Source organism: Paramisgurnus dabryanus, chromosome 24, assembly GCF_030506205.2.
Source record: "Paramisgurnus dabryanus chromosome 24, PD_genome_1.1, whole genome shotgun sequence".
Taxonomy (NCBI): Eukaryota; Metazoa; Chordata; class Actinopteri; order Cypriniformes; family Cobitidae; genus Paramisgurnus; species Paramisgurnus dabryanus.
The window spans coordinates 1,867,494-1,881,911 of NC_133360.1; the positions used below are offsets into that span (position 1 = coordinate 1,867,494).

The 14,418-nt window shown below is 36.8% G+C and overlaps 1 protein-coding gene across 11 annotated transcripts in view; it reads left to right on the forward strand.

The window, feature by feature from the left end:
• The window catches only part of LOC135721124 (uncharacterized), a 126,139-nt gene that overhangs the window by 74,596 nt on the left and 37,125 nt on the right, over positions 1-14,418 (forward strand). For 8 of the 11 annotated variants that reach the window (XR_012335915.1, XM_065243283.2, XM_065243287.2 and 5 more), the window contains 7 exons: positions 1,542-1,715; positions 3,618-3,791; positions 4,000-4,170; positions 4,245-4,418; positions 5,558-5,731; positions 5,808-5,969; positions 10,943-11,116. Coding sequence is in view for 10 of the 11 variants with exons in the window: in XM_065243283.2 (XP_065099355.1) it covers positions 1,542-1,715; positions 3,618-3,791; positions 4,000-4,170; positions 4,245-4,418; positions 5,558-5,731; positions 5,808-5,969; positions 10,943-11,116 (1,203 nt within the window). In the remaining variant the exon portion in view is untranslated. The remainder of the gene's footprint in view (positions 1-1,541; positions 1,716-3,617; positions 3,792-3,999; positions 4,171-4,244; positions 4,419-5,557; positions 5,732-5,807; positions 5,970-10,942; positions 11,117-14,418) is intronic. The other 3 variants (XM_073813453.1, XM_073813457.1, XM_073813454.1) reach the window with 2 other exon arrangements.

Sequence of the window (14,418 nt, forward strand, 5' to 3'; positions counted from 1 at the left end):
GCACACCAATAATGCGATTATAATGGGATTTTGGCAATACTGCGATTATACCTTACCTCATGTAAACGCAATAATTCGATAAAAATAATGCGATTAAGCTCATAATCGCAGTAAGTATAATCGCATTAAAAGAGGTGGCGTACGCCGTTTATAATCGCAGTATGCGTCCATGTAAACGCTTTAATACCGCACTAACTGAAGTGCGCGTGTGTTTTAGTCAAGCACCTTAAGCACAAATTCGTTTTAAACTTGACATTAGGAAGTTTTACGTGAACTCTGCCAACACGACTCGCTGTCAGCAGTCTGTCTTCATTCAGAAATAGCTCAAATAACACGACATCAGTGTATTAAACCATTAAGGGACATTATAACGATAATTATAACGATAAATATATTAGTGACCACATCATAATGATAACTTCATGCTAATTCTCTCAACGAGCGTGGCATTACCTAATATTGGATATTTCTTGTAATAAAAACTTTTTTGCAATTGTTTACATGTCACTGAATATGTAAATATGCTGTTCTTGCATTTACACAGCGGGAAACCAGCAGATGTCCTCAACTAAATGAATGTAGTAGTTTGTGTAATAATATAATACCTTTTGGCGTAGTCAGTGTGGTAGAAAAGTTTCACAGCATCAGCGCTGGATACCTGAGGTAATTTTATGTTATAAACCTCAGCAATGAATGAGCTTTCTGCTGCATTTTAAGTGCGCGTGCACTTCAAGTTCAAATAGATTTGATTGGCTGTCAATGGTTTATCGTTCATCATGTGCCAAATCGCTATCGTTATATGAACTCTGCTATTATCTATATAAAACGATTTTTAAAACTATATTTTTATATCGTTTTAATGTGAACGCCCTTTACAGGCACTGTCATATTTATATCTTCATCACAGCACCGGATAATGAAATACATCTATAACAACGTGTTTGTCATTTAACTTAAGTAAATTAAAACAGTGGACCATATATGTGAGTTCATCATTTGTGCTCTGCATTGAACTTTGTGTGAATAATCCGAAAATAAAAACTGCATGTAAACCGGAGTGAAGAGGTTAGCTCCAGTCATGTAAACATCTTACTGCGATTAAGACCTTACTCGCATTATTGGAAATAATCGCATTATTGGTGTGCATGTAAATGAGCTGATTGTTGGCATTCATTCCCCAAAGTATCATTTCATGATGCAGCGTCAAGTTACCTCGAAAGGAAACGTCTCGGTTATGACTGTAACCTTGGTTCCTTGACATATGGAACAAGACAAGTCTCATTGCTATAACTCCTTGTGCATGTAGTGTTCACTACATTTTTTATATGTCATCACTCGCCGCCTATAAGACAGGCTAGTTTTACAGATTATTCAGATGCGCCAATGCTGTGGCATTCTTTCCCCAAGTGTAATTTCATGTCGCAATCTCATTCCTTATCTCAGGGAAACAAGGTTACAGTTGTAACTAATTTTTTTTACATATTTGAAAAGTCTTATATCTTCAAAACAGTTTTCAATCAAATAAACTTTTCATTCTCTAGATTATCAGACTGTAGTATTGGAGAAGAAGGTTATGTTGCTTTGTCTAAAGCTGCGAGATCAAACCCATCACATCTGATAGAGCTGGATCTCAGTGGAAATGATCCTGGAGAATCAGGAGTCAAACACATCTATGATTTAATACAAGATCAAAACTGTGCACTCAAGAAAGTCAGGTGAGGATTCTCAATATGATGTCGTTTATAAATCTTATAAATTTAAGTTTGTTTTTCTTTACTATTTAATTTATAAAAGCTTTTTTAAAGCCTTTAAATATGTCATTTTAAGGTTTCAGGGCCCATATTCACAAAAAATCTTAGCTCAAAGAGTTGCTCCTAGTGACAAAATTCTTAGAAATGTGGGCATTTCCCCTTAAAATTTAAGAAAAGATCCTAGTAAAGAAATTAGTAATTCAGAAAGCATCTTAACCATTAAAAGAGGTCTTAAGGTCCAAAATTGTTAGGAGTATCGACAGGGATTTTAAGAGGCCTAAAAGTTTCTTTAGCAACAGGGAAAGTGGATAATACACGAAAAGGAAGACAAAAAGTGTTGCACACAATGCATGACAAAAAGTTAATAACACACAACACATTAGACCATACAGGAATCATGTTTGTGAACGATCTTATAATAGACAACATCTCTGATACAGCACAAAAATGCCATAGTGGCAAAAATAAAAGTAATCACTACATTAACTAAGGTAACAGATTCACAAACTGGTAAAAATGCAACTACTGTATGCAGCAGAGATAATTTTAATTTTTGCCACTTTAATGCCATTAATGTTTATTTTTTGAAATCAGTGTATACCACTAGTCAACTAAGTAAGGGATAATGTAGAGGCAGCCGGTAGTTATTGGGAAATAAGCCCCGACAGTGTGATCAGGACCCGACGCGAAGCGGAGGGTCTTGTATCACACTGAAGGGGCTTATTTCCCGATAACTACCGGCTGACTCTACATTATCCCGCTTATTACACGGCTACTTGTCACATAAGAAAAAAACTGGACATGAATATGAATTTGAAACATTTTATTGGCATATTTGTTTTAAATTAACATGTTTATCCTTCCGCGAAACTTTGCACAGATGCATAAAATGATCGTAATACCTTATTAAGATCCTCTGCTTCATACTTGTCTGTCTCCATTTTTTCTCTTTTAGCCAGTCTTTGAGAAGTTTTAATGCCCATTCTGTATTTTTTTGTGTGTTGGCTTCGTAGCTGTCATGCTCTATTTTGTCAAGTTCAGTCTCAGTAAGCTCTCTGTGTCTTGTCGTGGTTGTCCAGTGTTTGTCACAAGATGGCGCCAAACAAACAGTAATCTTTATTGGCGCGGAGCGATCTTACTCGTAAAAGTAGTACCGGCTATGCGTTATTATTTTGGAGCGGTTATTATTTGAAAAGAACGAACCTGCAAATGTCTCAACTGACCAATCAGAATCAAGCATTCCAGAGAGCCGTGTAATAAATAAATATAACATGGCAAAGATGAATGCACATTTATACAGCCTTCATCTCTTCTGCATTGTTGGGTTTGGCATATCGCATCTTCCTCTTTACAATACCCCATAGATTTTCTATGGGGTTAAGGTCAGGTGAGTTTGCTGGCCAATTATGAACAGGGATACCATGGTCCTTAACCAGGTACTGGTAGCTTTGGCACTGTGTGCAGGTGCCAAGTCCTGTTGAAAAATTAAATCTGCAGCTTCATAAAGTTTTTTAGCACCAGGAAGCATGAAGTGCTCTTAAACTTCCTGGTATATGGCTGTGTTGACCTTGGACCTCAGAAAACACAGTGGACCAACACCAGCAGATGACAAGGCATCCCAAACCATCACTTACTGTGGAAACTTTAACCTAGACCTCGAGCAACGTGAATTGTGTACCTCTCCTCTCTTTCTCCAGACTCTGGGACCCTGATTTCAAAAGGAAATGCAATTTTTTTATGATATTCTAATTATAAGAATACAGGCCATGATCTTTTTTCAAATCTTTAGAAGTTTGCAATATAATGTCGTTACAGTAAATAATTATTAAACAGATAATTTCAGCTAATATTATCTTCTGTCTCCAGATTATTACAGAGTCCTTCAGCAGAAGAAGCTCATCAGTATCTTAATGGGGTTGTAGGTAAAGAGATTTTACTCCAGAGAGAACTGAATTTGAATGATCATAAACTAAACAACACAAGAGTGAAACAGATCTGTGATCTACTGAAGGATAAACACTGTAGACTCGACACACTCATGTGAGGATTTCATCTTTATTTAAAGTCTCTTAACAAACACAACATCATTTAATATCATGAGTTTGAATGAAGAGGAAATTATGAATTGAAGTGTATTATTGTTGTAATATTTGTGTATTGAAATGAGTTTATGAATGAAGTAAATAATACACACCCATGATAAGAGTGTTTTGTGTATATATAATGTTTGTATTGTGTAATATTTCAGATTAAGTGGTTGTGGTCTAACAGAAGAAAGTTGTTCAGCTTTAGCTTCAGTTTTAAGATCAAAGCCCGGTCTAAAAGAGCTCGACATGAGCAACAATAAACTACAGGATTCAGGAGTCAAGAAACTTCAGGACGGATTACAAAATACAAACTGTCAACTACACAAACTCAGGTAACAACATTACATCGTTCTTCCAGATATATCAATGAAATAATGGATGTGATTGTTAATTTTTCCTTCTCTAGACTCTCAGACTGTAGTATTGGAGAAGAAGGTTATGAATCTTTGTCTAGAGCTGTGAGATCAAACCCTTCACATCTGATAGAGCTGGATCTCAGTGGAAATGATCCTGGAGAATCAGGAGTCAAACTCATCTATGATTTAATACAAGATCAAAACTGTGCACTGAAGAAAGTCAGGTATTTAGAGCTTCAAATATTAACAAATCAGACACTGGTCAGCGGTTGAGTTAAAGACTACAAATCCCATAATTCCAAGCTGCTTCAGAGTGTCATTAAACAACGTCATTGTTATTGATTTGATCTGGCGCCATCTAGCGGCGCCGATAATACAAATTGCATCTTTAATGTCAAACCCTGCTGGTCTTTCCCACAGAATTTTTTCATGACGAATGTGATGTCAGGTATATGAAACTTGAGCCCTTTTCTCACAGACTTTACGTAAAATACACGGGAAATGCATACTGGATTTTTCCAGGATCGTTAGATTTTTGGTTAATTCAAACTGCCAATGATTTGCTGGAATCTGTATGTGCGTTCACACAGATACCATAAAGACCCCAGAAAGACATGTGATGCGTTTAAAGTCCTGCACTTGGTTTTGTGGGTTTTTTCTCCGCAGCGTCTGAAGTTTGCTTATCAATTAATTCTCTCTCCATGAACCACTCGCATGCATTTTTGTTTATGATCAGACTATAAAGGAGCGTGTGACACGCCGTACTAGTGTGCTGGTGAATGATCTCAGCTTCAGATTGGATACTTGATGAGCTCCCTTCAGTCCAGTTTGCAGACATTTCCTGTTGTGAATGTTGATCTGCATGTAAGCACCTTGTTTTAAAGAGCTGAACCATAACTTAATGTTGCCATAACACGTGTGTCCTCACTACCACACCTCTTTACCGGAGCGATCCCAGAACATTTATGGAACGTGTTTACGTTCACACAGAACCTTTTGTCTGCCAATTTTATGGGTATTGTCTGGGACCAAAGTGCTGTGTGAATAAGGACTTGGTTAAGCTCCATATATTTTCTACTAAACCTGAATTAGATTACATTTGACTACTTTTGCCATCATCCAGTGTAATCTTAAATTTTTTTATTTACTTACCTGATTTCTAACTGGCATTCATTCTGTGACATACAATTTTTTAAGACTGCACTATTTAACTGTGGTATAAATCCCCCGAATACTGGAACCAGTTGTCATAATTTAACCCAAATACTACTTTAGATCAGTGAGAAACATGTGAAGTGATATAACATGACAATAACAGTACAGTATGATGTTGAGATGTAAAGTGATGTTGCTGTGTCTATAGATTATTGAAGAGTGATGCTGCAGAAGAAGCTTGTGTTTATCTGAATGAAGTTCTTGATGTTCATCCATTACTGTTAAAAGAACTGAATCTGAGTGATAATAAACTGGGAGATTTGGATGGAGAGAAACTCTCAGCTCTGTTGATGGACTCTCATAGTAAAGTGAAGAAAATCATGTGAGTTGACTTTTCATACAGTACAGTATAGAACAGACTGTCAGATGATGATGATGATGATGTTTCTTCTGTTTAGACTGAATGATTGTGAGCTGACAGAGAAACAATGTTTAGCTGTAGCTGCTCTTCTCTCCTGTGTGAAAGAGATTGAGATGAACAACAGTCGTCTGATGGATTCAGGAGTCAAACAGATCTGTGATGAACTCAAGAAACGTCAATGTCAAATACAGAGACTCAGGTGAGGAAACATCTATCATCACATCATCATCACATCATCATCTCCAGATACTGAACTCCTCTCCTGATTTGAGTTTTACTCAAACGATTTTGTTACGCATGCCTTTGGGTAAAACTGCATCTTTGGTGAGCGTACTGTACATTTACAGCGAGTGATGGATGACTTTTGGGACTCTACAGAACAGTGGCGGCTGGTGCTAAAAAAAATTTGGGGGGGGCGCAAACACACTCAAAATCAAACTGTTACTGTAGTAATGCAGTACTCTTAATAGCCATTTCTCAGGTGATGAGTATCATTAGGCTACTACTTAGCTAAAATGCTGAAAATGTTACAGTTGAAATCAAACTCACGAAATAAATGTACTATGAATCTGTAATGAACTAATCAAGGTAATCAATCATACATACATACACACACACACACACACACATACAGAGGTTGCGATAGACTTTTTCAATCTCCGTCATTTTTGATAAACAGCGTTGTAAAGAGTCTGTCACAGTCAGTTATTATTCGTCATATCATGTTTCAATTGTTTTCGTTCACATGTCCATTTCTAATCATAAACCTACAAGACGAGCATACAAGTCAAATGTGTTTATTCATTTGTTTAGAGAACAGATAAACGGAGACCGTGCATCATTTTACCATCACATGAAGCAGATTAATTAATGTTTTTTTTTCTCACAGTGACAGCGGAGGCAATAAAACACGGAGCTTTATGCTAAACAGGCAAATATGAACAAATCAAATAACAAAATATTGCTGCGATTAAAATATCAATAAACATGTACAAATATGAATGGAACTAAACTCATCTGAAACCATCTTGTGTAATAAACGCATGAAGGCAGATTAATGCAGACTCTTGTCATTAGATTTTGTATCTTTACCTTAGACAGGTGTCTTGTTGCAGCGCTCATGTAGTGTTTAACTTCAGCAGCCATGCGCAGACCAATCAGTGTATGACATCAAAATATCGCGAGAATATCTAGAAACCAGGGCGTCATTTGAGCAACACACTGCCACCAACTGGACATACATAGGAATTACATTCTCAAGTTAAGTTGTATGGGCGTTCAGATTTTTCTTTATTCTGCTTAAATTTTCTCCATCAAAGACTTTTCGTGTCTTTTGTGTTCATGTCCTGCACGTCTATCACGCATTCAGACTTTAAAACAGCAAACAGGGAAAAAAATTAAACTCAAGACTTACATGCTATATCCAGCCAGCCAACTCCATTTGCCATGAGAAGTGGTTGGAGCACACAGACTGCCATCATTAAGCTCCGTTGGTCGATCTGGTCCAAGCTTCTTAATCCTTTATTTATTCATCAATTAAATACCTTTTATAGGGTGATTTTGTAAGGATAAAATCATATTTTCCTTCATCTCAAGATATTTCACTTGCTTTCACTGATCTGTACTGTAGCTATCAGTTAACACAGCAATCTCCAACGCGGTTATGAGACTCTGAGAACGATCCAATCACAGGAGGTAAAAAACATTAAAAGCAATTTTGATTCGCTTACAACATAAGTGGGAGGACTTGGGGCACACCCGAAACCAGCCACTTAGAGCTCAGCCTCAGGTCACATGTTTTTACCCTTTTTCCTGACCTACATAGACACTCATTAGGGGTGCGCCCCAGACACACAAACATGACACACACACAACAAACTCACTTTTGATTTTTAATTGTTTTAAATAAATTATAACATGACTAACAGTGAAATAGTACAACTAAATGATTTTATTTTGTATTAATTTGCCCTATATATTTAACTTTTTGGTAACATGTTAAAGTAGCTTTCCTTTCTGGCCAACTTTAAGGGGGCGGTGCCCCAGCGCCCCCTAGTGACCAGCCACCACTGCTACAGAATGATGTTACATAATCCCCTTTCACACAGACATTACAGAAAATATATGGAAAATGCATTCGGGATTTGTCCTGGATCATTTGATTTTAGGTTAATTCACACTGCCAATGATTTTCTGTAATCTGTGCATGCATTCGTGCTGTAAAGATTCGGTTAAGACATACAATGTGATTAAAGGGCCATTTCATCGGTAGAAACATTAATCTTTATTGAAAGTGGGTCATATTTGTAGTTGAAATGCAACATAAATTTAGAATTTGGTGCCTATTTTACAGAGAAAAGACAGAACGTGACTTAAGGGGGCATTTGTATGGAAAACTAAACCTCCCACAATGCACCACAATGCACAGCTCTGCAAGCCACTCCCATTAATTGGAACACCGCTCAGATATGATATTGTGTACTAGGGCTGTCAAATTTTAATTCGAATTTCGAATATTCGTCGAATGTAAAAAAAATATGCATATTCGAACGTAAAACTTTGCATTCGAATTTTACCTGTGTCAGGATGCTCACGCAACGTGATGATGACGTAACTGACGCGGATTGTTATACAGAGCGTTAGCGGCTCAGCCAACTATGCGGAGCAAGCCAGCGTTATTCATTTGAAAAATAGCAAGAAAAGACAGTGGGGATTACGAGTCGGACAGAATACATATTAAAAGGGCTGTGTGATGCTGCTTTGGTTTTTGGAGCATCAACTGGAATTCAACCGCAAAGTGAAACTAACTGAGATTAATTATTGTCGTCTGCTTCTAAATGCAGTTTCAAAGTTTAAAATAACTGATCAACACGAAAGTGCCATATTTCAGCTGCTTGTTAGCAACATTAAAACCATATGTGCGTCTACAGAGTCCACACCGCATATGAGAGAGTTGCAATGTAACGCCGCGTTGGCTTTATTTAATAACTGACTGGAAACTTGACTTTCACCTGGACATTGATATGCAAGTTTTTCATCAACATTATCTGCGTGAAATATAAACATGATGATCATCTGCCAACTCGACTGTTTCAGCACGTCCTCTATTAATTACGGAGAGTCTGCTTTATTAACGGCTTCACTCTGCGCGTAAGTTAAACATTTCTGTTGTGTACTTTATTACTCGCATATATTTCTACATATTTTCAACCAAGGAACACACAAAATATAATACAAGTTGTTGTGAATAGCGTTTAAGCTTGACAAAATTTAAGTGACTAATGATCTTTCCCACTTATTTTGGCTTAAATAAAGATTAATTCGTTTTCATACTTTATTAGAAACACGTAAATTTATCTACTTATATATTATATAAAATGCCCTATATTAATATGCATTGTCTATGTATGGCATTCGTTTTGTACATTTACAGGTGCACAAATATACTGGTTAATTTTGATTTCATTAAGACACCGTTGTGTTCTGTATTGACTGAGGCTCTGTACATTTTTTTTTTTAAATTTAATTAATGTATGGTACATAAAATAATTTGTAAATTTAGCATTTTGCACTTCCAGATTTCTATGTGCACTTTTGTTCCTTTGCATATGAATTTATGAAATTATGTTTAATTTATTAGTGTTTATAACATTCGTTTTAACAAAAAAAATGCTTTGCATGATTTGTTTATATCATTGGGGCTTTGTGCTGCGCCCTCTTGTGGGCTTTTAGGAGTATTTTCTCCAAGATAAAGTAGGTCTTTATAATTCGAATATAATTCGAATTTTATTATTTTTCAAGGACGAATTTCGAATGTACTTGTTCAGCCATTTTGACAGCCCTATTGTGTACATAAATGCCACATTAGTATAAGAAAGAAAATAAAAACACTCACTTTATAGTCAGACGTCCGTTTATCCTTGCAGGCTTTGGCTGTTGCTTCCAGTTTAGAATTCTAAAATATGTATCCAGGACCCCTCTGTCCATATAAGGTACAAAGCTTGGGTGGTTGGTTCACCACACAAACAAATTGTGTCGTAGGAGCAGGCTTCACTCAGTTTCTTATTTATTTTTGAGAGTGCTTGGCACACAAACGCATCTACCGCACAATATATTTACTCAGCGCCTGTGCCCGTGAGCCGAAACGTGTCTATGAAACAAACACGCTCAAACGCAAAGTACCTCTCTTCCTCAGGACCATTCACCACACAAACGTCTATATCATGATCTGATGCAGAATTTTCGCAGAAACAATCACTCTCTGACAGTTTTTAAAAACTGGTTAAGTACAATATAAAAACACTTAATTATTCTGTTTCATGTAGTACAGACAAGAACAAAGTCCATTAAAAAACTCAGCACTCTAGTACAGTGTTAAGATTAAAAAGAAAGCAAATTAAGTATATACATATAGTCACGGAATTTAACTTTTACCTCTGCCAAAACAATAAAAACAACAAGGAGACTAAATATAAATAAAAGAAACAAATAATAGATTCGTGAGACCAACCCAAAAGAAATAAAATATTATTTTTGACCATCAAACACCGATACATCAGAGCCAGCGGAAAATTATAGGATTGTCTGAGATGAGTATTTGGTCAGCGGGGTCAGTGAACAATGACGCCCACTGGTAGCGCCTGGAACTCACATGTCCAAATTTTTCTAAGCAAATGTTTAATATGGTGCTATCTTTAATCAACTGCAGATCTGAAAATTAAACTTATATATTCTTACCTAAACTTATCTTATAACTTAATTTTTTGACCCAGAAACATTAATAATTAGAAACATCTATTGAGTTATTATGACATTCAAAACAGCTAAAAGGTTTACCTGTCATTCTGAGCTTTAAATCCGCTGCGGAAGAAAGTAGTTACTCACTAAAGAGGCTTTTAAAATAACTCTGTTGTTGTTTTCTAGTTTTCTTTTTTCAAACGCGGCATCGAAACTGTTGTATAAAAGCAAGATCTCTATGTGAGTTATGTAATATAGCTCTATATCATCACGGCTGTGATGGCCTTCTCTACTTGTGCCTCTGGCCTAATCACAGCCGTGATGATATAGAGCTATATCACACTCATACTCCAGCCATATTGCTTTAGTAAACCCTTACAGAATGATAATAAATGCTATGTTATTTTTAAAATAAAAGTGTTATTTCTTCTTTAGACTCTCATGCTGCAGTATTGGAGAAGAAGGTTATGTTGCTTTGTCTAGAGCTGTGAGATCAAACCCTTCACATCTGATAGAGCTGGATCTCAGTGGAAATGATCCTGGAGAATCAGGAGTCAAACACATTTATGATTTAATACAAGATCCCAAATGTGCACTCAAGACTGTTAGGTGAGTTTTTTCAAAATGCGTTAATTGTTTAAATGTGTCCTTTTAAGGTTTCTGTTGTTTAGGGCCCGTATTCTTAAAGTTTCTTTAAATTCTCTCAGTGAGCTCCTAATTTAGTTTAAAAACTTCTATGTAGGAGTCTTCGCTTAAGAGCAATTCAGGACCAATCTGAGAGCAGCTGAGCAAGGAAAATACTAGAGACCAACCGATTTATTGTTTTATTTGATATATTGATATGCAGCTGATATTAATATTGTTTTACAGAACAGAAATGCTTTTGAATGATCTAAGTATTTGTTGTTGTTTGCTACTGGCGACCCAGGTCACTCGCTGTAGTGACGCCAGCTAATCATTCACTTCAGTGTTCAGTCAGTGGTCTCTTGTTCAAGCGGCAACGGTCAAGCGGTGTCTTCACAACATTTTTACACCTGGTATTAAAGGCAGGATAGGCAGGAATTATCTAAAAAAAACTTTTTTACAGATTTGATTAAACTGTCTTTATATACCAGTACATAAGTAAAATGTAAGTACTCTGAAAAAGAGAGTATAAAAATCGAGTGTCTGTAGACCTCTCACCAATGTTTTAAACACAGCTCATTTTTCCATTCACTCCACCCCCTCCCTTCTGGATTTCTTTTAAAGCCACGCCCCTAAAACACAGGAACGCGAGACACCGACAGCTTTGCTGGGAGAAGGATTTACCTCAGACAAGCGGAGAGGAAGGAGCGCGGTGCATGTAATAACATCATGTCACAATCACATGTAATAATACACCTAACTTTATCACTATGAATATAAACAAATAGGATGGCTTTTAGTACTCACTATTAAGCCAGTGTTTTGCATGGAAGAGTTTCCGTGATGAAAGCATTGTTGACTCTGATGAGGACTACACTCGGGAGACAATACCGCTACCGCATCATCGACTCAATGAAAAGCCACGCGATATTTACTCTCGTTTGATTGCTTCGTTTATTCCTTTGTTTGCCTTCGCTGACTGCATATGTAGGTACTGTGAGTTCTGAATGCTATTTCTCTGCCATACTTTTGCTCTTCCTAGAGTGCCTCGTGCACTTTCAAATCAATCGGGTGTGCGCATGTGTGGGCAGATCCTGTAGCAACAGGGGTGTGCCATGGTCGCGAGAGAGAGTGATAGTCGCGCAAGCCAATCATTTGTTTTGTCCTAAATGGAAATAATGAGCTGTGTTTAAAACAGTCGTGAGAGGTCTACAGACACTCGAGTTTTATACTCTCTTTTTCAGAGTACTTACATTTTAATTATGTATTTGTATATAAAGACAGTTTAAACAAATTTGTAAAAAAGTTTTTTAGATAATTCCTGCCTATCCTGCCTTAAAAAGACGTGTTTTGGTCGATCGGATTATAAGTGGATGAGAGAGACACATTCGCGTTTACACTTTGTGTTTTTATCTGTTTTTTGGCCACTTGCGAGTTGTTAACACAAGCGGGAGAAATTACTGAGGCAGAGAACTGACACGTTTATACTGATGGGCTTATTACTGAACATGCTCAAAAGGCTTTCTCAGATATTTCAGAGCAATTGATTAAATATGAGCCAAAGAGGGCAAATGAGCCAAATGTGCCAAAGAGGGCGCACGTCACTCCTCTCTTTGTCAAGTTACACTGGCTTCATATAGCAGCTCGCATAAAATGTAAGTCTCTGCTCCTGGCCTTTAAAACCACCACTGGGTCAGCACCCCCTTACCTTCACTTACATCAGTATAAACGTGTCAGTTCTCTCAGTTACAAACTGTATACTTGAGCTGTTACACACACCAATAACATTGTAACATTTAAAAATGGCAAAAAACAACAATGCATCTGTTCTAAACAGTTACCTTATGCCTCAAATAAGACTTGAACAAAGCTTGTATTATAATTTTTATCATTATTTATAAGGTGAAGAACAGGTTTTACACACCAGCAGCTACAGTAAACCAAAAATAACGACAGATCATTGAAACCGTTAACTCGAGAAAACAGCTATACTGTTAAATGATTCTTCTGTTTTTTTTAAGTAACGGGACTCTAAAATATAATGAATGACAACTATAGCAAATTACGACATAGATTTCCATTGATTTCTTAAAGCTGTTACCAGAGGCGATTCTAGGGTCTATGGGGGCCCCAAGCAGAAAATTCCCTGTGTGCAAGAAGTGTGCAATTTTATCTATACAATATCCTTTGCTTAAGCCACTATTCTACAGTGCAATAGTTACTGCGAAAGATACATATAATCCTCATCATACCTAACATTATTAACATGTTTGGATGCATAACATGTTTGGAAATAATGACAGCAGAGAAATATTTTCTGCATTATACAATGATAGCAATGATTAATAACTTATTTTTACAAGAATATTTTAAGAAACCAGTCATTTTATGACTGCAACTAAATAATCTCAGTTCTAGTTACTGCTTACTGTTATGTAAGTTAGTGTCCTAGACCTAGAGTTAAATATTAGTAAACTAAATATTAATTTCATATCTGAAAATACAGAACAGTATAACACATACATCTGTTGATTTTCTCAGCAACAATGCAATTCTACAGACTTGACAAAAGGTTTTCCTGAGATTTGTTTGATAATGTTTGAGACCTGACAGGGTGAGGATGTTGTTTGTCTTACCTCCCTTAATGAACTCATCATCTCTCATTTCTTCTTCCCTTTCCCTGCTTTGCACAAAACATTTCTGATGTATATCTACAGAGCCAATAATGATCGAGTCAAAATAAGATTAGCATTGTTATTTAGAAACTTCCTTTAGTCTCGTCATGTTTTCATAAGCTAACTCACTCGCGTGGCGTCTTTTGAATGCGGTTGTGCGCGAATGAACGCAAAGACGCGCGCGGACATGAATATGTGCGTGCACGCGTCAATGCGACTACTTCGTCGCTTTTACAAGCGTAAATTGGGTAACTACATTGCATATAGATCCGTTTTTGCCGCGATTGTCTTTGTAAATGATTGCACTAGTTAACTGTTAAAATTTAAACTTAAGATTTACACCAGAAGATTTACACTTGGGCACGTGCCTGACTGGAGCTGGACCGGGCACATGAAACCACATGTGGGTACAGAGGGCTGCTCACTTTAGCGCCTTTTATATGCGGTTAAATTGTTTTAAATCACTTGAGTGTTATCATTTGCAAGCCTTTGAAACACGTGCATATGATAAAGTTTTCCTATTTAAATTTGCGTATTAATCAGGCAATCACATGCGAGCCAAACAGTGGGTTGTGATCCATACGGATCAACTGCGACATCACGACTGAACCA